Consider the following 26,407-nt stretch of genomic DNA (forward strand, 5'->3'; position numbering starts at 1 on the left):
TCATACCTCTTGATGGATTTCCAGCACAGCAGAAGACTTCCTGACGGTGGTTACAGTGTGCAGTCTAAACATAGAAGAAAGATATAATTAATGTCTGTACATAATATCCATGTTTATACATTATAGACCTCAGGCTTGACTGCCATAAAATTTAAGTGCATAAGATGTGAATTATAAAGAGATGCAAAATAATAACTCAACTTAGAATATTTGAATTGAAGAAATCCGGCAGGCAAAATGTTCTCAAAAGCAAGCCTCCTGGTGGTGCCCTGATGAATTTGCTGCTGATAAAGCACAGAATTCATTGCCTACCTGCCTCCCACTCCATCGGGCTCTTTGTCTCAGTCACTGAAAGGTTTTTCTTGGAGAAAATAACATCCAAACAAAGACATTCATGAAAAATTTATTGACAGTGGTATTGCCAAGTTTGATACCCTGGTTTTTGCTTTCCAACTTTACTAAAATATAAAAAATATGCAATGCCTTCTACATCCACCACACACACACACACACACACACACACACACACACACACACACACACACACACACACACACATGCACGCACAATGGTGCCTTTTGACTACCAATAGCCTGTCTAGCACTGATACCTAGAGTAATAGTTCCCCCAACTTTCCATCGAGGTGTATTAAGATACTTATTGCCTGAGTTGTACTGAACAGGATTCCTTTCTAAGTCATAGCAGAATTTCCTCAGCCAACATAGAGGAGGACCATCTGGGAGAATTCATCTTTGTCACAAACATTTGAAACTAAGAATAGTTGAGGCCAACCACAATATAGGTGTTGATTGGACAGCAGTATTTTTAAACTAATAAGAATAATAATAGCTTTATTTAAGTACTTGACTACAAAATTGCTAATATTTGAGTTTTCAGTCATAGATTGTACATGGCCCTTAATCAGTGCACTTTTCCTGCCACCAATGTCCCTGGTTTCCCTCCCACCTCCTGGGGCAGGTATTTTACATCTCTCTCTCTCACTCTCTCTCGCTCTTGCACTCTCTCTTCTTTATTTTCTTTTTGACACTGTGGTTTGCACTATTGTTAATGAAGTGGTAATATGCATGTCACTTTATTCTATTTCAATGCCCAATCTTTGACAGTGAAAAGTTTTAACTATCATTGTCATAGTAGACCCTGTTCTACTCTAACTGCACTTATCTCTCTTTGTGGCAAGCTCTCTACCTTGGTCTGATCCCCCGTCCCTTATCTCTATTATCCCTGAATATTATCGCCACACTGTCTTTTATTTTTCTTATATCATACAAATGAGTAAGATTATTCTATATCTATCCCTCTGACTCTGAATCATTTGACAGCATAATTTAAACAAATAAAACTTCAGTTTTCTAATGGCTACACAGTATTCCACTATTTTTTAAGGATTCATTTGGTTTGGGGCACTTGAGTTGTTTCCAGAATTCACATAGTGCTGCAACAAACATAAGAATGCAGAGGACTTTTCTGCATGGTGTTCTTGGGTTCCTAGGGTGGTATTGCTCGATCATATGGGAGCACAATTTCTAGGTTTTTTGAGAATATCTATATTGTTTTCCAAAAATGCTGAACTAGTCAGCATACCACCAGCAGTAAATGACAGTCTCTTTCTCCCACATCCACACCAGCACCAGTTGTTCTTGTTCTTTGAGATGTGTGCCAGTCTCTGTGGTGTGAAATAGCATCTTATTGTTGTTTTGATTCGCATCTCCCTGATGATTAGTGATGTGGAGCATTTTTTAATGTGCTTTTGGCCATCTATATTTTTTCTTTGAGGAAATGTCTATTCATTTCTTCCACTTATTCTTGGATGGTGTTAGATTTTTTTCCTTGCTAAATTTTATCAATGCCATGTATATCTTAGATATTAACCCCTTATCAGATGGATAATAGATGAATAGTTTCTTCTTTTCTGTAGGTATCCTTTATATACTAGACATTGTTTCCTTTGAAGCTTCTCAGTTTAATGTAGTCTGGGCAGCAGTATTTAAAAAAAAAAAAAAAAAGGTCCACCGGAGTTCCTAATATACTGCTAGGAAGAGAAGCACTATATACAAAATCCAGGAAGAGTACATCTAGATACCCAGATGTGGTGAATAATGACATTTAAGAAAGGGCTTTTGCTGCTTCGGTGGTCTGGCTCGTCACGCGCTTCAAGTCCTAAAAGAAGGTATAGCCTAGAGATAAAGTGTATGTTAAAGAGTTGGGGTGATGAGAGCCTCTAGAAGGACTCCGCCCATTTTCGGCATATTTGATTTTTACCCCAGTTTATTACTTTTCTCTTTTCAAACAAAACCATGTAACTTGATCTATCTAGTCCCGCCTCCCAGTTACAGGAGGAAATAAGGGAGCTACCAAGGCCAAACAGGTGTAAGACCACTAAGTAGCAAGTTAGGCACAGAGGAGACCAGTATTCTTGCAGCCCTGGGGTTGAGGGAGGAAGATATGGGAGGTAGGATGGGAACGGAGGTGTAGGGAGAACAGTTCGGTGATGGGAATCCCCCTGATATTAAGTTAATATGTAACTAAAATATTATTGTCAACAATATGTAAACCACTATGATCAAAATAAAAATTATATTATTAAAAAAAGGGCTATTGGCCACATATGTTTTCCCTTTAGTTCATCTGTAGCTGCCAAAATCTCAAAGGACTTACTTCAGGAGTTAAAAATGAGTTAACATTTAATGGTATGCTAAAATTACCCAGCATTTACTTCCACAATTTTATATTTATCACATTAGCTTTTTATTTGAATTCAAACTATTTACCAGGAGCAGCTTCCATTATGTGAAAATACATAATACATTTCAAAGCTTGGAAGGAAAGAACAAGCAGATAAATGAATCCAGTTTAATTTGATTGGATTATTCTAGGCATATTACTCATTTCATGTTCCTTCCTCTCAATCTGTGGGACTCTATGTTACTCATTTTCCTACCATCTTAACAACAGAGAAAAATAAGACTGAAGTGGGAAGTTTCTTTAGAAAGTTAAAAAGAAATTTCCAACAGCCAACTCGAATCCACAATTCATCCCACTTTCTCAGCATTTCTTCCTGAAGATGTTAAACCAATGGAATCCAAGGACTTATAAAAAAAATAGCTTTTTCCAAAACTGAAAGCCTAGAGTAAGGAAATACTTCTTATCTGCCTCTTGCAAAAGTAAACGCTATATTTTGTATAAGCAGCTAAGAGAAGCAGGCAAACTGAACTGTCTCTTGCCTGGCTGGTTTTATATAGAGTGGTGTCCCTAAGTCACTTCCTTCCACATAAATTTTCTTCTTTTTATTGTTGTATGTTGATGTTTATGTGCTGCTTACATTTGTGAGCTAATGTACAAAATCCAGAGTCAGTCTGAGGCAAAATGATGAGTAAGTGAAATCTGTCTTCAGTCATTCTGGTTATAAATCCCATCCCCATTAGAAACTCCAGTAAAAGTATTCTCTCTGCTCGCATTGATAATAAGATAGTAATATCTTACATGGTCAAAGTGTTGTTACATTCTATATAGATGCAGTTTGGCATTTAAACTTAACCACTCAATTCAACAATTCAACAGTGTTAAAAAAACTTTAAAAAATGTTAAAATGTCAAAAATAATCTTTATTAATAGTTGTCACCAAGTGTATGCTCGCTCTTTCTCTCTCTCCTTCTCTCTCTCTCACACACACACAGTATGATCCTTAAAACTTTATTAGATGTTGTTAGATTACACTTACCAGGTCATCCCAAACACTAATTTGCCCAAAGACAGAAAGCTATTATCAATAACAGTTTCTATCTTAAAGAGTAGTCTCTAGGTTCCGATTATAACATGATATTTTATTTGTGGCTTTTGTCTCATTTCATCCTATATTAATGAGGACACCAAAGGTCAAAATATTTGTCACTAGAGCTGAGGAAATTATCAGTATTAGAGCATTCTTGCATGCATAAAGCCCTGGATTAGTTCCCCTGCACAATGTGGCCGCCAAGCACCAACACAACAAAAAAGCTCTCTATTTTTTCAAGTTCAGTAAAAGAACAAAGCAAAAGCCCTCTTATTTTAGTTATCCCTAGCTTGTTTTCTTCCATTTCCTACTCAGGGAAAATATTGTTGTAAATATCTAGACCCAATGTAAGTAGAACTAATAGGGTTCAGTGAGCCTGAACTCTCACATCAGTCCATGGATTCATATTCATGTTTCATATTCTTCTTAAGTTGCTGCTCCTCAGTTGACAGAGGACTACCTTTTACCCAAATCTAAGCCTTAAGCACATTTAAAAATTCATTTATTCATCTGAGTATCAGAAACAGCTTGAAAGAGCATAACTTTTGAAACTCAACATATCTAAATTTAAATCCCTTCTCTTCTACTTAGCTGGAAAACATGGACAGCTTCTAGAACAATAACCTAACTTGAATTTGTTTTCTTGTCTGGCAAATAAAATAATTAATATGAGATTCTGGTAAAAATAAAGAACCTAGAAAGAGTAAGTGTTCTCTTTCTCTTCTTTCTTTTGTGTCTAGATGAATGACAGAAATATCCCAAGACAGAGAACATATTGTCATAAGAACTTAATTTTGGATTCCTAACATATGACTGATACTCAAAGTGAATGAATTTGATCCCAAATAAGGGACCAAATAAGGTCCCAAAGCAGTTGTTCAAATATGCATGTCTCTGTATTTTATTTGCTCTAACATGAGAAATAACCCTTTTATTCCACTGTCTACCCATGTATCCAGCCCATTTCTACCCATATATTCATTGGATTTTTACTATTTCCTATGAACTCTTTATACTTTTTAATGAAATTTAGTACTTTTTCTAAAGTCCACCTTCAATACTAAGTTATTGGCTCCAACCGAGGAGGACAGCATATCAGATAGTGTGTTCATTGACTACTTCTGAAATTTTACCTGAAGTCTTCTAAGGATTTCTTCTTTGTTGCTTTCAATCCACCAGATTGACAACAGGCAAATCTGTAATCGATCACCTGGTAAATGATTGGATTGTACATTGCTGCTGATTTTGCAAGGAGGGCTGGCACCACAGAGAGTTGTATGGGGATGGAGATGGGCCTTCCAAAAGCTGACCACACAGAGACCACTGCATAAGGAATCCAGGCGATCAGGAATCCAGCACAAATCAACATTGCCACCTGGTGAGGTAAAGCAGCAGAGAACAGAATCAAGAGACCTGGTGGATATGGTAGGGCTGGGAGAAGAGCAAATAGCCTACTTACATTCAGGAATGGCTCTTATCTTTCCATTTATCTTGCCTGTAGAAATCATTTCATATGGACTTCTGAGACAGTCAACCAGAAGAAATTATTAAAATCCTTTATCCTATGTACCATTCCCTATCCAATCACCACTCTAAAATTTGAATACCCGAAGACCCAAAGTTTAACACTCTACAAATTACCAAGTATTACACTAAGAAAGAAACTATGCTTTTAAAAATTGAGTGATCCTGAAACTTTCAGCCTTCATTTTCAGCTTACATTCCCTTAAAAACTGGATGGAAAATAAGTTCACATTGATTGAATTTTTAATGACCCATATTTTGCCCATGGAAACTTAGAAACTCTCTCCTTCTTTGGAATTATAATGTAAATTTGTAGATACATTTACTAAATGTTATTTCTTTAGGCTCTAATTTTTTAAGTTGGAGGCTCAGGTAGTAGAAATATACTAAGCATGAAATGAAATAAAATCATCAAGATTTAACCAAAGTGACATAGGTTTTTAGAACAAGACTTTCCCAGGAAAAACTTTTCACAAAATTAAAATTACCTTAAGGACATCATAACCTTTAACCCAAAGATTTTAAAATATCCTCAGGAAGTTCTCATGATCTGAAAGTCAGTTATTTTGTTAATATCATCCTAGTGGGTACCCTGTGACTATCTAATCTTACAAATCATCTCTCTTTAATTCAAGAAACCCTATTCACTAGTATTTTGTGTACTATATGGTCCCAAGTGCACAGGAAGCACAACTGCACATACCTTATTTTCTGGCTGATATTGCCTTAAAATAGAAATAACATTACAAGGTGGAATAAGATTTAAGTGCCAGCTCAGAGGAGGATATATTGCATCCTCTGGGGGGAAATTAAGAACAGTTTCATGGAGAATGTGGTATTTAAACACATGTTGGTAAATAAATAAAAAAAGTAGTAAGATAGTTGGTAAGTAAATAAAAGAAAAGTAGTAAGATAGTAGTATAGACAAGTATGTGTGAAGCTTGTTTAAGAACTAGTGAAAACTTCACTTTTGCCTATTAAAGAAGAAGGGAGTTAACATGGAAAGAAGAAGGGAGTTAACATGGAAAGAAAGATAATAACCAAGAATTCTGGATTTTATGTTACATATATCAGGGCTTGCATTTAATTTCATATGCTTTAAGTTATTAAGAAACTCTTGAGCAGGAGACATGAAACTTGTGCCCTAGGAAGTTCACATGTAAAATAAAATAAACTGGAAGAAATTAAGGTAGGAAGGATAATGTTTAATCATTCAATAAAACTTTTAGTGATAAACATGTTTTGTAAGGAGGATAAATCAATGAACAAAACAGACACAAGCCCAGCCTATATATTAGCAGGTTTAAGCAACAGTCTAAGAAACAAAAGGGGGCTTATGGTATTGACACCAGCAAATAAAAGTCCATGTTTTGAGTTTTATTTAAATTTGAGCTATTCCATGTCCAAGTTAAGCAAAGCTGGACTAAGTTCATTGTCAGTATACTTGCACTAAATTATTTTTTCTGTAAGATAAAAGATAAAACTATAGTCAGATTAACTCTGTGCAATGGATGACTAGTTTTATTTATTTACATTTATCTTCCTTTTCCCACTGTACTTTCTAACTTAAGTTTGCCAGTGTCGTATGTCTCCAGGAAATTTTAAAAGTTGATTGAAGACATCAGATGTCCCAAGACTCAGCAGAAAACTACTTAATTCTGGCTACAACTATGGAACAAGATAGAAAGAATATAACCCATCTTGAAGGTTCCATCAGGAAATTCTAGCTAGGAAAAGTATGCTTTTCTTTTACCTTTTAGTTCCCTACAACTTGAGAATGTGTTGGAGTTGTGCTTATGTGTCTTGAAAGCAATGATATTTATGCATGCTCTTATGTTTAGTAACATAATTGAATCTATGCTTTTCTTATAACAAGGTTATTTATGCTTTTGTGTATTTCAATATGCTTTTATAGGAGCAATGCTCTCTAAGATAGAGAATTTGATTTTCATAACAACATTTCAGAAGGGTATGTTTGCCCTGGAAGCCTCACATTTGTCAGGTTTGTCAAGAAAGAAGAAGAGGAAATACACTTGAAAAGCTAAGGTTCCAAAATTCAAGGCTCATTTCTAAAAATTGAACTGCAGCTCAGAAGCACTGTATAGTGCCCATTTTGCAAATAGAGATTCTAAATTCCCAAGAGATGAATCAAGTGAACCCAGACATCCAGCATACTATAACCCTATGTGAGCGTATTAAAGCCTCATGAAAGTTTTGAAAGGTTCTCTTAAGCTTTAAGAGTTACTTTCTTCCCAGTTAGAATTGAAATTTAATGTCCACATTAAGGTGGGTATAACTCCCCCACCTCTTGATTTTCCATTTTTCTGTAAAAGCTTTCTCAGGAAAGTTAGTATTGGTTTGGTTTCTATGACTTTCATTTGTAAATGCAATGACTGCCTCAAAGCTCACTGAGCATCTTTTTTTCTATATCCCCAAATAAACAATAACTATATAAATAAAACTTGCTTTAGCAGATGTCTGGGAACTTAACATAGCTCCATCCTTTCTCCTTTGGTGAGTCATATGATGATTTCACAGTATCTCAAAAGCTGTTTTCTGTATTGCTGCCAAAGTCATTGACAAAAAATAGATTAGCACTTAATCCATAATATTTTCTACATTTTTACATATCTTTTACTTTTAGAAAAGTGTGCAACCGGGTACATGAAGGAGAACTTAAAACATTGCATTATGTTATCCTTTTAAGAAGGATGGAGAGTTAAGTAAATACCTATCCAATGAATCATTGAGGTTTTACTGAAATTAGAATAATGTTAAATACTTTCAATGGAAATTGAAATCGAGTTCAAAACAACAGTAAACTCTGAAATCTCAGAGGCACTAAGCATGCTACTTACATTTTTGAAGTGTATACAACATTAATAATGGCATATTTTCTATAGCATCTCATGTAAAATATACTCCACAACATATCAAACGAAATAAATTGATGTTAAGACATACTTTTAAAGTACTTTTAAAGTGAAGACAAAACTTTTAAAAACTTGAATGTTACACTTAATTTTCTTTCCAACACTTTTCACTCAACTTAGAATATATTTTATTTATTCTCAGTGTGTTTCTAGATTTCTTTACTTCCTGCTGTTTTCTAAAATTTCTTCCCAAAAGAAACATTAAAGCAATTATAAAACAGGTACTTGTACCTGTCAACTTTTCTTAAGTTGTTTGTTTTTAAATCACTTCACTTTTATCGTTGTCTTTGAGTTAAATGGAGAAATAGCTAAATTTCAAATTCTTAAATTAGACATTTTTGTGGGAGGACATTCACAGAATACATGTTTAGCTTCTACAAAAGAATACATCTGCAGTCCAGTTTATTTTAAATATATCTTTCTGCATAGGACCCAGGAATATCAATACATTCCAGCTACAGTTCAGGTTGGCATTATTGTTGGTATAATATGTATTCTAACAATTCCTCTGAAATAACCAATTCAAATCATACTAGAAAACCGGGTTTCTAAGTAAATGTTCCAATTATAAAAGGGCCTTTGTACCCAGTACCTAAAAATTGTTCTAACAGACAATGATTCTATTGAAGCAGATCCAATCTTCTCTTGGAGTTGAGGCAGAGCAGAATAATGGGTAAGTTATTGACGCAGATATAGAATGGCGTGTAAACTTCCAGAAAAAATTTATCTCAGTTTTTCAATATGAGAGAATAATTTCTGATTACCAAAAAACCATCATCAGAAGACCAAGAAAGCTCAAAATCATTTTCTCAACAAGACCCTAGTAATGTCTCAACCTACAGAGAGAGACACTAAACAAGGCAAAATGGAACAACTATATAGCAAATCCTTGCTCAGAGCTATTCTTATCATTCTCTCTTTGGACAAACCTGTTCTCTCTTGGAATCATTTTGTTTTATTCAATTTTTAATAAAACTTTTTCACTTCACACAAACAAACAAATGAACCCTACCATTTCACTCACTTCCCTCCCTTCCATAAGGCTTCTGTGCCCAGATAATGGAACGATTCAAACTTATTTTATTCTGTATGCTACCTTGAATAACAAAGGAAATGATAAAAGGGCTAGAATTGATTTGTAAGTGAAGGTTTATGAAGAGAGGTAAAGGCTATCTAAAGGAATCTACTGACTAGATGTAATCCCTAACAAAAACACCAACAGCATGTTGCTAGGGTTTAGAACATATAATTTAAAAGATTTTATGGAAATGCAAAACACCTTGGTTAGCCAATGTAATTCTAAAAGAAAGTAAGAAAGGCATTACTTGACACTAAACTGCATTAAAAAGAAATAGTTATTAAAATCATGGATATTGGGAAAATAAAATTGCACTCAGGCCAATGGAACAAAAAAATAAAGAACACAGAAATAAACCCACACTTAAACAGACATATGACCATTGGTAGAGGAATCAAGATCATATAATGGTTAAAGGAAGGCATCTTCTACAAATTACATTGGAAAACAGTTTTCAACCATAAGCAAACAAAAAACCAACCTACATTTCTTAAATTGTATTAAAATATAGCAACGCAACAATAAACTTCAATTATAAGTCTACAATCCTTCACAAGTGAGAAGCCCATTATTAAAAGATATTACCATCAGAATAAAGATAGGAAATTTAACAGCTATGACCCACCTGTAGCTCCAATACATATATAAAAATATAGGTATTATACCAGAGATATAATACAAATAGGGCATTCCTTTTGCATGGTCAAGTCAGATTCAATTCTCAGCACTAGAGATGGCTGCCCCGCCCTACTAGGAGTGATCCCTGAGTGAGGAGTAATTCCTTAATATTGAAATTTTATTCCAAAACATAAAGGTGTGTCTGCTGTATTTACCCTGATTGTGATTTAAGTAGAAAATATTAACTTATGCTTTTTTTAAAAGTATAAGAAGAATTTTACACATTCCTGTTGTAATTTTCTCAGCTCTTAAAACACTACTTAAAAAGTTGTCATTGAAAGGAGATAGTATAAATTAGGTCATCTACTCTATACATCTGTGTTTTTGGCATTTTGATATAAAACTGAGCACAATATTCCCCAAATAGGATGGCTTCCTTAAAAGGCAGGAAATGATGTGTAAGTATATGATTCAAAACAGAACAAAGGAGACTTCACCATTCATTACAGATGAACCAAGGCATTGTAGTGGAGATTCATTTACTTAGAGGCTATTTCCAAAGACATTTAAACAATCCAACCAATCTAGTCATTTTCATAGACTCCTTAAAATTTAGAAGATAAATTAGATCATTTTCTTCCCCTCTCAGGCTTCTATTCACTAAGGAGAAAAAAAAATCCAGTGGAATAGATTGTTTACCCAGAATGAGAAATTTGAAGAACTAATTTATAAGCAATAGAAGTTAATTTTGGCTAACACAAAATGTGTCAGCTAGTAGAGCATCACTGAAGATGCTAGATTTATAATTAAAGATAAAATCATGTCCCCAAACAGTTTGATTGAACTGGTTCAGATGCAGAAACCACAGCTTCTAAAACTATTTCCTCAGAAGAAATCCCTTTCTTCCTTCTCTTGATGTCACTACTTCCTTGGGAAGGCTGATGGGGCTGGTGCCTAGAGGTCATAGCTAGGACTCAACTGTAAAGGAAATTTTAGAGAATAAGAAATCCTTCCGGTATCTTCTAAATTAAGTGTTGTCATTTGCATAGACATATCAGTCCTCCCCATCAAAATCTCTAGTAAGACATAAATTGTTGGAAATTTCTTAAAACAGAAATTCCAGATACAAAGAGGTATTTAGTCATTAGCAGCTGAAATAAATAGCAAATGTTATATATGTGAGAATTCTCAAAAGCTTCCCCAAGTTTCAAATTCTTTTCAACAATTGGAAAAAATGTTCTTAAACAATAAGTTTGTTCAGCATTAATGAGGGAAAATATATCCTGGCCAATATAAAAAAAAACTGACTTTATGTGAGGACATGCTTTCATTATACATTGTTTTGCTTGAAGTTAAAGTTTCTAAGAACCTATAGAGAAAGATGTATTGTATGAACAATAGTCATATTACAGAACTCAATTTATTAAGGAGTTGGGGTAGAGTGATGAATAGAGGGGTTATTGGACATGTGGAAAGAAGTGGATACTTGTAGTCAGTATAATGTTAGAACATTATATGCCTGAAACTCTATCATTAATAACATTGTAAATCATAGTGCTTCAATAAAAAATTGAAAATAAAATGGAATATTATTATTTCTAGAAATGACAATGGAAGATAAAGATATGGTGGTTACTCCTGTAAACCTTACTAAGATATTGAACAAAATAAGTATGTCACTGGTATACTCAATAATAGTCTTTTAATAATAATAATAATTTAAATAAGTATTCATAAGAAGTAACAGAGCTATAGTAATGGAATGTTATAGTAGGAATATTTGAATTCAGTGTGGAGATTCTTCCCTGGGTAGTAATATTTAAGCATGAACAACTAGAAGAAACAGAGATGAAGTTAATTTTGGGGTTTTATAAAAGGTAATTCACTTTCTCCTGAGTATACATCAGTGAGTGTCTCTGAATTGGAACTTATGATGAGTAATAACATCTATTAAATAATCTGTTAAGGAGAACATTTGGGGAAAGTCTGCTTATGAGTTTTAGAAAAGATTCATGATCAATGTGAAAGAACAAAACAAAACAAATGTCTCCTCGGGTATGAAAGGAACTGATGCACTGAAGTTGGGACTGAGAGACTGCTTTATACTCTCCAAAGTAATTAGATTAAGGTAATTAGATCATATTCAATGATCAGGTTTTTTCTAGCCATGTTGAGTAAGCAGGTACCAGCAAGGTGGCTGGGGTAGGGAGAATTGAAAATAAACCAGATATAAAGCTTTCCCATAGCAAAGAATGAGTAACATCATTTGGTAAAAGATTTGTGCCCAGTGCTGATAGCCTGCTATACACCTCAAGAGGGCTCAGGAAAATGTTCAAGGAGAAAATACTGGAAATGAAGAGAAACCCAGATACTTGCTATAAGCCTGACATACTATTGGTTATCTACAAGACTTAAATGAATAAATGTGACAAGCCAATTAGTATATGCCATAGTCATATTTGGAAAAATTAATCTTTGTTTCTGCTATTGTCTCCATCTCTTCATAATCTCCTTCATTAAAGGAGCAGAAGAGTATTAAAGCAGAAGGTTTTTTACAAAGTGTGAATACCTGAAGAAGTAAAATATGGTTTAAATAATGGTAGTAAGAATTCTAAAAACAATCTCCTACCATTTTGTGGCAAGTACACTTTCTTATTATTTTACATTGAGATGTTTTAGTTTTAGGTACACAACATAAATTTTTTTAACTGATCCAAATACCCCATTGTAAACTAATGTTGCAGTTACCTTGGTCAGTTTCATTTCCAGCATGTGGCTGCTATGAATCCGACTGTCGAAATGAGCTACTTCTTTGGAGGAGGATTTAACCTTGGCAATGATCTTCACATAGGAGAATACAATCATAGCCGTTGGCAGCAAGAGGCAGAAGAAGAGGATGTTCAAGATAAAAATCTGGCCCCCTTCTGAGGCCTGGGCCAGCCACCAGTCCAAGGTGCAGGAAGTTCCGAAGGGCTCAGGTGCGTAGTCCCCCAGACCTACCAAAGGCATAGTGGTCCAGAAGGAAGTATAGGCCCAGATGACTACCAAGCAGATGTAGGCGTGCTTTCTTTTCAGCCAAACCCCTGGAGGTGGAAGAAAAGCATTACCAGGATGTAATCTGCCTACACCCAAATACCTCCCCTTGATATGCCAAATTCCACATCCACAGAGTTATTCCATTGGATGCTGGGAGAAAAGGAAGATAACTGAAGTCTCAGGGAGGGTGGAGTAAAGGGAGAATAAATAGTTCCAGAGCATGGACCTTTATCTAAGAAAGTAGCATTGGAAGTGAATTCACAGGAAAAGATTTCTTTAAGCACGTGGGCGCCTGGGAAGGGGAAAGTGACAAAAGCTGGGGAAAGGTGACAATAAAGAGATGCGGGGATTCTGCAGACCATGGACAACCTTGGGAAAGCATCTGAAATGGACTTTTCAATCCTATCCAACGCAAGATGTCAATAGGTAGAATAGAAGAACCAAGCCCAAGAAAGCCTGTGTAAATGAGTTATTCAAGGTGAAGTCCTTTGAGGGAGCTGAGAACTGATCAAATATTTATTATAACTCTATCTTTCTTCCTAGAAACCTTTGTGTCTCTCATCTCATTCATTTTTCTAAGCGCTTGTCAAATGGAGATTGGTGGACCATAATCATGGCAGTGTGGTATGATGTTAGAATCACTGAGTCTGCTCACAGAGAAGAGATCCTAAGATTTCAGACATTGTTAACACCAGAATCACACTCACAAGTCTACAGACCGACTGAGTGTATCATGTTCTCCCAAAGTAATTCTATGAAATATTTTTAGGAAAACAAAAATGAGCTCCATTTTTCAATGCTAGTTCCTTTTAACCAAATAAGAACTTCAAGAGGAAAATATGATGCTGTTTCCAAAGAAAAGCTAGAGGCACTACTGATTGTTTTGTGGGATTTTGTTTCCTTAAATTCAACATAACTACCAAAGATAAGTTGGCCTGCTTTAGTCCTGCTGTCTGCATGGAATATTATCTCCACACCCCACTTATCACCTCAAACTAAAAAAGCCCAAGAAGGGACTCCTTAATAACTTGATGTTATAGAAGCAGAGAAAATATATCAGAAAATAGTCAATAAAAGCTGAATGATTGATATCTTTGATATCAACTCAAGCCTGCCTCTGCTTAGTGTCATGTGAGGTTTGGTAAGTCAGTAGGTCTACTTCTCATTCCTAGATTTGCTTCTTCGTGTAACCTTTCTATAGCCTATATTCTTAGCTATAAAATGAGAAAATAAGAAGATATTGCTTACAGGTCTTAATAAGACAAAATGAAATTATGTAAGTCCACTCTTCAAACTATGAAGACCTACCTTGACATGAGTTTTCATTCCTATGTGTCCTGTTAAAAACTGCCCAGAAACAGAACTCTAAGTTTCTCTATATTGTTTGTTGTATCATAAAATGCAAATTTCTTGAGCCCATTCAGGTAAGGATAATCATCATGTAACCACAGTATTTTTCAGCTCTTAGTTATCCATTCTAATTGCTAATACATTGTTATGGGTACTCACATATACTTATGGGAATTGCATAGGTACAGGGATAAGCATTTATGGTTAAGGTTACTTGGTGAGGTGTTTTATACTTACATTCGAGTATGGTGAAAGGCTGTCAAGTACAGGAGGGAGTAGATTAGTAGATTGGTTCTGTGTTGCTCCAGAAGTCAGAACTAGGACCAATGGGTGGAGGTTACTGGGAGGCAGTTTTGTCTCATTATAAGGAATAACATTGAAACACTGAGAGCAGACCAATCAGAGAATGGGCTGCCTTGTGCAGTAGTAAGCTCCCCGTCACTGGTCATTGGAATTATTCAAAAAGAAGTCAAGTAGCTATCAGGGATGTCTTAAAACAGTTTATCACATTACATGGGAGAAAAGTCAACAGGTCCCCAGCGATTTTCCTATTCCAACATTTAAGACACTGTGTAGAGGGTTGGAAAGTGCGTTAGATTGAATGATGAAACCATACTATTAAGAATCAACCTTAGAAGAAGCTGGAAAATATAGGCATTTCCCCAGTCCTCATAAGGAGTTAAGCTTTGCTGTGATTCCAAGAATAGCAGGTAGCATCTCTTCAATGGACTTAAGGCCTAAATGCAAGAAAACGTTTTACAAGAAAACTCATCCTGCAAATATTCCCAGGAAATTAAATGTTTGACCCTCTCTTCTCTAAATCTAAATTTATATTTAAAAGCTGCTTTATAGGTCTAAAAATAAATATGTATAGAGTAAAAATTGAATCTAAAATTATCTCAATTACATATAATTATGTATATATATTTGCCATTTAAAAAATTGAATTAAGCACTCTTTGTTGGTAGATTTAAACTGTTATAAAAATTAAATTATTTTAACATATGATGTTATAAAGATAATGATTTATAAACCTACTATCTTTTGAGAATAATTTCCTTAGAGTTTGGTTCTCTCAACTGTGTTAACCCAAAAGCCTACCTTCGCCGTCTCTTTTTGTTTAATTTATAAAATTGATTTATTTATAATTTTGTATTTTTAAATAGTTGCTGTAATTTTAATTTTTATGTATTTTTAAGGTAGGCATGCTTTACTTTCATTGTTTTTTTGTTTTGTTTTTGTTTGGGGACCACACCTGATGACGCTCAGGGATTACTCCTGGCTATGCACTCAGAAATCGCTCCTGGCTTGGGTAACCATATGGGATACCCAGGATAAAACTGAGGTTCATCCTGGGTCAGCCGCGTGCAAGGTAAACACCCTACCACTGTGCTATCACCCCTAATTATGCTTTACTTTCTTAAATATGGAAGCAAAGAGTAAATAACCTGAGCTCAGTCTGAATTTAAGAGATTTGCCTACTGCTACAATCAGTAAAAGTGAACTTTAAAATCTGAGAATTAGTGACAAAAATACTTTTAGACATTCCAGCTGTTAATTAAGTTTAAACATTAATAATTTAAAAATTAAATTATTTATCTATAAGTAAAAAAATCCACTTTATTATGTATGTATGTCAAGCCAAGTGAACTTTCTCACTTTATATTCCAGGAGTAATCACTGAGAATTACTGGATGTGACTCACAAACCAAAAGTAAATAAATAAGTTTTGTCCCCCTGGTCACACCCACCTTGGTAAATAAGCTGGACTACTTTATCTAAAAGACATCAATATTACTCCCTGGTTGCGCTTGGTTCTCAATATGTCTTATGGGGAAGGAATTAAGTAAATTCTCAGAACCTCAAAAAAGCAAAAGTAAGCAAACAATTTGATTTTTAATGGAACAAAATCAGCTAATTATTCAAAAATATCTGTAAATTTAGTATTTGAGATCATGTTTATTACTGACTCATTCTTCACTAATTATCTCATCTTTCTACTACAATGCCACAAAAATAACGCTGAGTGATATTTCGATCCTCGTGTCTTTTCCTCCAGGCACAGCTCCACAGTTGGATACCCCACATCTCTAAATTCACAGTAAGTCTAAATCTTAGAAGACAATCAGAACACCTTAGAAGACAATCAGAACACCTTATCTCATTATTACCCTTTCTAATCGGCAACTAGTAAAACATGTTGGACCTAACATCCTTTCATTGTACTTGATTTCTTCTGTTTGAGGCCAAAATATGATAGAAGCTTACATGCACACTCCTACAAGGAAACTCTTCTAAAAGGACTGAAGCCAAACACCAGTCATTGCTCTAAAAGTCATATTTTCGAAAAACCTACATGGACACATATGTTAGAACAAAACAGGCTCTAAGAAATTCTTGGTGTGTCTCAGGTACTTAGTAATCTTTGTCAATTACCAGTGGATAAGACATGTGCAGTTCTGACATTCAATTCACCTAGTTTAAGAGAATCAGGGAGTGAGGATCCTTCATACTTACCATAGGATAGATAGCAGATTTTCAGATATCGGTCCAAGCTGAGAGCAGTCATGGTGATCAGACTTCCACAGCCAAAGAAAAATCCGGCCCATCCATACCAGCGGCAGCCAATCCAGCCAAATACCCAACGGTGACAGAAGCAAGAGATGATTGTAAATGGTTTGCCTACAACTAGAGCATCAAGCAGTGTCAAGGGCATGTTCCTCAACAGTGAAAATTAACCCCCATCTCAACCAACTTCCTATCCAATGATACATCCTATCTAGAAAAGTGATAGCCACTTTGGTCTTATCTGGTTATAAGCAGGCCCAGATTTCTAAGATGCCAATTATTTCTGCATTCTCCTTTAGCTCTCTTTTGGCAAAGCATGCTTCTGCTTTTAAGTCATACCCTGAGCCCACTCTATTCATTATTATCTTCCCAGAAGAAAATGTGTGAAGGATGCTCTTCAAAGAGCTCCATCTTTGTCTACCCAAATCTAGTTTCCTAATTATGCAGAAGGAGAGAAAAGCAGTAACCTTATATACTCAAGTAAAAGCCGAGTTTTTCCAGCACAAAATTTGTGCGGAAAAACCCGAACTTGGTTTATGCTTGGGTCATACAGGTTATTTGATTCGGTGGGTGCGCACCGAATCAAATGCATGTAGTCAGTCTCCAGTCTTCTTTTGCTATCTGCTGGAGGGGGCGGTGCTTCAGCTCAGTCCACAAATTGCTGCTGAACTGAACTGAATGGGATGCCACTGAACAATTTAACCCACAATATTCAAGTGTAAAACCCAGTTAAGGCAATAAAGCCATGTAAATAAATGTTTATAAGTCCTGAATCCTTATAATCAGGAGATTTGGAGTATAAGGATTCAGGGTTTTTAATCATTTATTTACAATGCTTTACTGTCTTCAATGGTTTATTCACTTTATTAAAGTTGCCATTGACTACTATGGGTTAATGTGGTATGTTAACGGTATACATCAAGCAATCTTGTATTGTAAATGTAATCATGTATTTATTTACTTGTTATTTATTTACTGATTCCTCAATTATTGTAATTATTTTGGGTATATATTTTTATTTTTGAAATTTACCAGTGGCTGCTGCATTTTCCCCTCGGCTTACACTCGAGTCACTAAGTTTTCCCAGTTTCTAGGGTAAAAATAAGGAAGTCATCTTATACTCTGGTTGGTTTATACTCAAGTATATATGGTAACTGATATTTCCAGCTCCCAGATACAAAACCTGCCCAACACCCCCTTCTTTGTTATGCAAAATAGTACAAACCAATCCTACCACTCCAATCTTTATTATGCAAATATAGATCCTTTTATCCCTCCCCTATAATGGCTCTGTGCCTCAGATGTAACAAACCCAGGGCAAAGTGCTAAAAGGAGAAATGGAGGTCAACTTTACAAACTTCCATTTAAGAGGTTGTATAGATGATGAAAAGATAAGGTACTAATTAGTGATTTGAAATACTATCAAGAAGAAGTCAACAGAATCGTTGTTTCATTTATGAGAACCTAGATTGCTCTGCAAATGTGATTGACCTTTAGGTGATGCCTGAATCAGTTGTTAAAAGGCAAGCAAATTGTTTACAGAAAAAAATTTTCCAGCAAAGGTGATAGATAGTTCAGAGCCTGAGGTAAAGAACTGCTGGGTGGTTGCAAAAGGTAGCAAAATGGCGAGTGTAGATATTTTGTGTTAGTATGTCTATTAGTGTTAGTGTTGTCTATATCCTTTCTAGTCAGCTAAGACCTTTTCTGGGCAAGGGAACCATTTAGCAAAATATATCTTAAGTTTTATTCTGGAATAGAAATTTTGATCAGCTTTTAAGATAGATGTCATTTACCCTGGTTCTCCTTTTTCTTGAGTGCCAAACCCAGCAGCACAGGACAATGACTGGAAAAATTGCTTGGCTTTGTTTCATTTTGCTTTATTTTAAAGAGCAAGTTGGGTTTCAAGTCCCAGATATCTCTGAAATAAACCTACATCTACCAGAAGATTTTAATGCATACACACAATTAAAAGCCACTGGTGATTAAAAACAACAAAAACAAATATTAGTTGTATAAATTGACCAAGGCCAGGTAGAAAGAGATAGGAGGAAGGCCCTAAAGGTTTACTCGAAGAAAATAGTGTATAGGAGAGGTTGAAAATGTATGTAGGTCAATCAGAGAAAGCTATTCATTTAAAAAAATTATGGTGAATTACTCTAAACTCATATGCTGAGTAAATCAGATGGTTTGTGCAATTCTAGCACAGAATTTGTTTGGTTGAAAGTATTCTTAATGTCTCAAACCAATTAAAGACATTTTATTCAAGCCTGGTGTGAATACAATTACTAGTCATTGGTGAAGGATGTAGCTAAAATGACGATATTAATTCAAATGTCTTATGTTCTGTACAGGGAGAGGAACTACAAGATCAGCTTGGCTAATTAGGTGAGCTGACCATGATAGAAATAATTCATGTTGCGACTCTGCCATCGCGTGGCCATTATCAAAATAGCAGTCACTTAACCAATCTCAAAAATTCTCCCTGGTTTGCCTTAACTATTTTCACGAGAAAAGAAAGGAATCTAATGCTGCCTTTAATATGCGTGTGTATTTTCCACAATTAATAGAGGCACTAAAAATACACTTATAAAAATTAGAAAAAATTTAATGGGACACTTTAGAATTTTGAATTTTAGAATTTTGAAAGTTTTCCAATAGCAAGAATTAATGAGAGCTTCAAACTTGTCTTGTCTTTCCAGGTTGCACTGGTAAAGGGGGATGTTTTCTTTTATAACTAAAACCCAACTACAAAAATGTTTGTAATCATGGTGCTTAAATAAACATAATATGGATTCAAAATATTTTTTAAAAACGACCACATGCTAAATAAATAGCATGATAGTGAAATTCAGAGATGTTATGGCGGTTCCAGGCAGTGCTAAAAACTTATAAACAAAAGTAAAAAGAGAATGTTTTACCATACTAGACATATTTTTAGAAATTAAATACAGCAAAAATTATACTCCAACATTCCTGTTATCAAAAAAGGCCAAAGAAACAGATATAGGTGGCTTACAATATAGAATGAAGAGCAAATTTATCTGGATATTCACATTTTTAATGATCTTGATGACAAAGTAATATTTTCCACCAATCAAATCAAAGTGTTATGCTGGTTCATACCTGGCACTAGATATGATCTCTTGAGCACAGAGCCAGGAGTGAGTCCGAAGAATCAATGGGTGTGGTTCAAAAAGAACAAAACTCAAATGTATAAAATGCAGTTGTGGGTTTATTTTTGTAAGTTTTTTCAATCGCTCTTTGTGATTGAGACCATGTCTCAGTCACACTGAGGTGAAGTTCTAAGCTGCATTTCACTAGCTCTTTATTAGAGCAGATCATCCTTCTTTCTACACACCTAAGTGTCTGTGTCATCCTTACCCTTCAAGGCCTCACCTTCTTGTTCATTTTAGAACAATTTTTTTAGAATTAAAAGAGTGATCAAAACAATTATCTGGTAACCTGTTCATTTATAATAATTTATACCACTATACTTAGAATGTTTAGTAGCACATCTACTACTCCTCTATATTATTTCAGATCTTATCTTCAGCCTCAAACATGGCCGGCACAGAAGAAAGACATGATAAATCTTTCATGAATGTGCTCCAGCCCTACAACACTATGATGATTTACTGCAAACTTTAGAGATGATTTGTGAAAAGTGGAATAAAAGGGACTGGAGATATGGGATGGTCACTGAACCAGAGACTCCTAGAATGGGGAATGGTTCAAAGGCCCAAAACAAAAAAGGCAGGAGTGTGTTACCTGAAATGCCCAGATCACAGACTGCTAAATTGATCGTCATTATTTCAGCAGGTCTCAGCTTCTTCTTTCGTCTAGAAGACATATAAAGGACATATCCATTTCCAACTGTGGACAGAATCCCTACAAAGAAAAAAATATAAATTCCCATCATTAAAACCAGTATGGCAGTGCTTGCTCCATAAGAAACACTTCTCAATTTCAAAAATCGACATCATAGATTTGGAGGGTGGTGAGAGGACTCTAAATAAAAAATCTAAATTAAAAAGATGAAATAAAGAGCATGAGTTGTGAGTGACAGGTAAGGGATAGGTTGTCTCCAAAGGGAAAGGAGTCAGGGATTATAAGACTGAACTTACCCAGGAAAAGGAAGCACTAACTTCCCACTGAAGCTCAGGAGGGTGTGGGAATCCCAATGGTCAGTTTTTGTACTGGCCCCCAGGGTGGAGTATTTTCTTAGCCATTTTTAATGGAGTATTTGTTGGCTTTTTAGAACTCCCTCCCTCTGATGAGTAGGGTTAACCTTTGACTCTCAATAAAATTCTGACGAAGCAGAGACCCAAACCCAATAGAGTGTTTTTACTAGCACTGTGGACTCCCAAAGGAGCACCAATAATATTCAGGAGAGGCACAGGCCAGATAAAGCAAGCACAATGCACTGCAAGAAAAAAATCATCTCCTGAAAAACACATCCCAGGCCCTTCTGCCTCCTGAGGACACATGGACACTGGGAATTTGCAGCTGCTACTGGATTAAGTATCAGGGGGAAGTAGGTGACATTGGTAATATGGGTTCTCCCCCTCCCACCAAAGGGAGGAAAAGTGGCCCTCAACCCACCAACCTACTAACAATGGTATGACTTCTCATATCTTTTATTAACTAGTTGACTTGGCATTACAATGAAACTCTTCCAAAGCTCTTGCAAACCCGTTTTTAATCCAAAAAAGACCCAATCCCTACTGACTGTATTTAAGAAAAGAATACACCTACTTCCATAGCTTAACATGTAGAGTAGATTTCTTCAGGAATCCTTGCTTCATAGTGTAGCTGTGTATAAATGAGAATCTGGTACAGCTTCCTTTAGTAGTAAGGAATAAGGAGAGTATTAACAGGAGAAACCCAGATTTTTCTAGTTTAATTTCTACTTCTCCACCACAATTCATTGGGGGCGGGGGCAAGGAAATAAATGTGTGTTCCAGTTGGATGGTATGAAACCACCTCAGGAACTAACTGCATTGTGCTCTTAGGGAATTCTGAGTCCCTGGAGTCAGTGCTACCTAATGGTCCGTTAAAACCTCTTTAACTTTCTTAAGAGAGAAAAAGAAGAAAGAAATAGAAAAGAATATGGAGTTCTAGAGGAAACCAACTAAAACAAAACTGACATCTGTTTAAAGGAAATCAGCTAACAAGGCACACTGGGAAATTAAAATGTGAAAGCATGGCTTGAAAAGGTATAAACAAATGCCGTTTATTTTGCATCCACAAAGACTAACAATAGGTAAGCATAGAGTTCGTTGAAACAACCTTTGTTTTTCTACATTTTTGACTAACATATTTTTTTTTACTTTTCCTTGTATTTCATTAAATCTACTTCCTAAAACTTGTCTGAGTGCTCCAAACATTTTCCAAAAAGTAGCTTACTTTCTACACTGTAGATTATTCCCAAAGGTAATCTTATCTATAGGAGAACATCTAGAAAATGCAAAATGTTTTTAGAAGACTTAAAGGAAAATAAAAAGATGAAGACTAACGGCAGAAATGTTCAGATGATCAAAAATCCTGATTCTATGAACAAAACATAATTTTGTAAACTTTTTAATAAATTAAATATTCATAACAGTGAAAGTGTAGAGTGGAAATGGGTCTCTATTTCTCCTCCATTCCAAATTCAATTTGAAATTTTTTACCTTCTAATTATCCCTAGAACCTCTAACATATAAAATCTCACCAAGAACTTCTGTTCACTCTGGTTGCTTTGGAGAAATCTAAGCACATCTCCCACAAAACTTTTCCAGGAGGGATTGGACACAGACAGAAGCAAGTCCAATGCCAGCTTAAATTTATAGTGTAAATCTCTCCTGCTCATGCTGACTTCAACCTGAGGGAATCTTCCAGCACAATTTTAGTCTCTATCCTCAGGTCCCTGAAGCCAGGACCTCCAAGTGAACCTCTTTTTATAGCTCTCTGCCAGTGTGTTGACTATGACAGTGTACTTATGGCTAGCCCCATGTTTATTGAGTGAAAATTCTTCTGACTCTCCCATTCAGCTACACTGGTCACAGTCCTCCCTTGATCCTTCTAACAATGATGGAGAATATCTGTCACCTTATTTTATATTATGTAAAGAAATTTACTAAAGACATTTTAAATATATTCTGTACAATGAATTAAGATGGATTCAATTCAATGAATGAAATGTTTACTTTTCTGTTTTTCTAATAATGAGAAAGTTATTTTTAAACTTTAATGGTTTTTAAATGTAAATTTTTCTGCCTTATGGTCTCTACAACTTAAGCACTCTATATGTACTTGTGTTTGAAATATCATTCAAGTTTCAAATTTCTTGTGTAAGAAATATCATTCAAGTGCTCACTTTGGCAGCACATATACTAAAATTGGAATGATTCAGAAAAGATTAGCATGGCCCCTGCTCAAGGATGACATACAAATTAATGAAGTGTTCCATATTTTAAAAAAAGAAACATCATTCAAATATGTATAATAACAACTAGTAATAAAATCAAAGGAATCCCTTTGCAGTAAAATTTCTGGTTAAATCTCAATTTCTTTTGCCTCAAGCACTAACCATAGAGAGATCTGAAGAGTTTTTCTAAAGAGTTTTAGCAGTTTCAGGAGGCTAAGTGATACTCTTAGCCAGTAATAAATAAATGAGAGAGTGGGATAGAAGAGAGAGACTAGAAAATTAGAGAAAAAGAGAGAAAGCTTGACCCAACATCTGAAAAGATTGAAAATAGACATACCTAAAGATATAACCCACCTGCATACTTGTTACCCAATATAAAACAATGATTTTAAATTTAAGAAAATTATTGTGGTTAAATTCTATTGCCTACACTATTTATGTCAGATACAAATAGACTATAGTCAGAAGTGTGAACTATAAATATATTTTATATTTAAATATATATTTGTTTTTTATTGTAGTCATATAAAACAGTAAAAATATTCCTGTTAACATTAAAATATATTTGTTAACCTAACATCTCAAGAATGCTATGAATTTGACATGAAGTCAAATAGTTTTTAAGTTATTAAACTACTGTATCTCATTTTTCTAATTCTATATCTTCTGCTCCTTGTATGTATCTAGAACATTGTATACCTCACTTTAAAACTACACAATTCAAATGCCACATGTGGCCACCACATTGGAGAGCATAGTCTAGGGGACAGATGTATCACACTGCAAGTTATGCACAAAAACATTTTAACTGGACTGAACTTTCACTTATCAATACATTTATTCAATGGCACAGATATCACTAAGTGAAGTTATTGTGATGTAACTTTAAATAAATTTAGGTAAATTTGCTGTGTCTATTGTCAATGTTAGCACTGGGTCAATGTCTCCTCCTTTGTAAAAGAAGGATGCAAAATTATACACTTTGAGATTCTGAGCCAGTATTCTGATTATCCTAAGAAAAGCGTATTTCAGAAAGTAAAAGCTCTTTGATTAAAGTAAATATCATCTGTATTAATTTTATTATCCAGAAGACAAATGTACTAGCAAAGCCACCAAAATAAAATGTTACCTCAAAATAAATTATTTTGTTGGTAAAGGTCAAGGGAATGTTAACCCTTACCAAAAAATGGTGGTCATATCTAGAGAATATTGATTGAACTCTGTAATAGCTACCTATCTTCTGCTTTTCTCCTTCTCATCAACTTTACTCAAAATATCCATGGAAGTGTTGAAATCTCTGTGCAATATGAACATTCCGAGCTCATGAACAACTTTCTAGATTACAATCTTCATACAGAAAAATTAAGGAAGAAGCTTACCAATTATTGTCAGGTAAAAACCAGCCACTAAATCCGCTTCCCAGGAAAGTTTGGAAACAAAGGGGTCCCCATCTCGAAGGTAATGAGGTAGGCTCTCATCCTGGGGTAGAGCTGTGTGGTTCAATGCCATGCCAATCTCCAGTCACCAGGAGTCTGAAAGCAAATCCATAGGCTCTCATCAAACTTGAATAACCCAAATTCAGCAACCTCATAACTGTACCCCTATTGAGCTTCACTAACATGTAAGTGAACTTTTTCACATTTGTCTTCAATGTTTCCAATGTATGATCAGTTACTAAGCAGATTATCCATACTACATTTTCTTATTTTTATGTCACATGGTTCTTTGGGGCCCATCACCTTCTGTAAGGTAAATGAACAATTAAAGGTCGAATTCTGACCATATCATACATACATGCATATGCAATTTTATTATACTATTATATGATATATGTTAATATAAATATATTGTGTGAAGATTGGAGAGAAAGCATGGAGGTAAGGAGTTTGCCTTGCATGCAGAAGGTCATTGGTTCGAATCCCAGCATCCCGTATGGTCCCCTGAGCATGTCAGGAGTGATTTCTGAGTGTGGAGCCAGGAGTAATCCCTGAGAGCTGCCAGGTGTGACCCAAAAAAAAAAAAACCAAATAAAACACAAAAATATATATAGTGTGAATATATACATAAATAATATTTGATATAAAATAGAATAATATAAAATATCAGTAACAGAATTATATAAATGTGTAGCAATATATAGCATGTATCAGGATTATGAATGCATCAGGATAATATGATACATGCATGTATATATGTATGCATAATTCTGCATGTATGCAGAATTATATGATGTATGCATCAGGGTTGTATGTATATTAAGACAGAGAACACTTCATTATTTTAATGTATTATAATGATGACATACTACAGTCAAAACCAATGATTCTCAGCCAATCACACATTCAAGTGATTTCTATATTTAATTTTGCCTTTCTGTGTGTTAATTGGTGAAACCCTAATTGTTTTATTATCTTCTGTGATCTGAAGCAATATTCATAACTCTAAAAAGATTGTTTCTAAAAAGATCCTAAAAAGGTATGCAGATTTTTCCAAATTTTGTAACCTGGAAACATTTTGTGATAGCAGAGCTCAGGAAGGACTTTGTATACAAGGAAATAAAATTGATTTGTTAAAACTACATGAAAGAACAAAGAATTAAAAGGACACCTTTGTCCCTGGGGTACAATATTCAATATACTTTAAAAGTATATTGAATCTAGAGAAACAACTTTAAATTGAAATAAGGGAGTGTTGGGTTGCTATGGAAATATCGCATAACCCTGAAAGTGCCTCTTTAAAGAGCAACATTTCAAGAAAAATGTGAGGATTGGGGGATAAGTATATTGTTTGAAAGTAGAAAATAAATTACTTTAGAGTCTTCTGAATTTATAAATTAGTGTGATTCTATCTGAAGATATAATTAAACCTTTAGCAGTAAATTACATGTGATTGTTCATATTAGCATAATCTCTTAAGCAATAAAATAACCCTACTTTTCTCACAGTTACTAATCAATAACTAATTAAGACCACTAGTAATGCTTCTAAGAGACTTCTTTAACAATTTATTATGAAAATATCTTTAAAATCTCTACTCTTTACTGCTCATAAAAGTTTTAACTATCTTTTGAGTGAGTAGGACTAATCTAAAAAGATCTTATA

At 34.8% G+C, this 26,407-nt stretch overlaps 1 protein-coding gene and 1 non-coding gene across 2 annotated transcripts; one reads left to right on the forward strand and one right to left on the reverse strand.

The window, feature by feature from the left end:
* Window positions 1-24,815, reverse strand: OPN5 (opsin 5). Its single transcript, XM_049765413.1, has 6 exons — window positions 24,686-24,815; window positions 20,666-20,785; window positions 16,847-17,017; window positions 12,692-13,026; window positions 4,924-5,165; window positions 1-64 (listed from the first exon to the last, which is right to left on the reverse strand). The coding sequence occupies exons 1-6, from the start codon at window positions 24,813-24,815 to the stop codon at window positions 1-3; spliced, it is 1,062 nt and encodes a 353-aa protein (XP_049621370.1).
* LOC125996709 (U6 spliceosomal RNA) lies at window positions 23,248-23,354 on the forward strand. The gene has a single exon (XR_007491390.1). It is a non-coding gene; the product is annotated as a U6 spliceosomal RNA (small nuclear RNA).
* Window positions 24,816-26,407: the final 1,592 nt, after the last annotated feature.

This window comes from Suncus etruscus, chromosome 18 (genome assembly GCF_024139225.1).
Source record: "Suncus etruscus isolate mSunEtr1 chromosome 18, mSunEtr1.pri.cur, whole genome shotgun sequence".
Lineage (NCBI taxonomy): Eukaryota > Metazoa > Chordata > Mammalia > Eulipotyphla > Soricidae > Suncus > Suncus etruscus.

Coding starts and splice junctions, on each gene's coding strand:
- OPN5 (XM_049765413.1), bottom strand. CDS start 24,815: ATGGCATTGAACCACACAGCTCTACCCCAGGATGAGAGCCTACCTCAT. Junction 13,027..16,846: donor AATCTGCTATCTATCCTATG/GTAAGTATGAAG, acceptor TTCCACCTCCAG/GGGTTTGGCTGAAAAGAAAG. Junction 5,166..12,691: donor TGGAAATGAAACTGACCAAG/GTAACTGCAACA, acceptor TTACCTCACCAG/GTGGCAATGTTGATTTGTGC.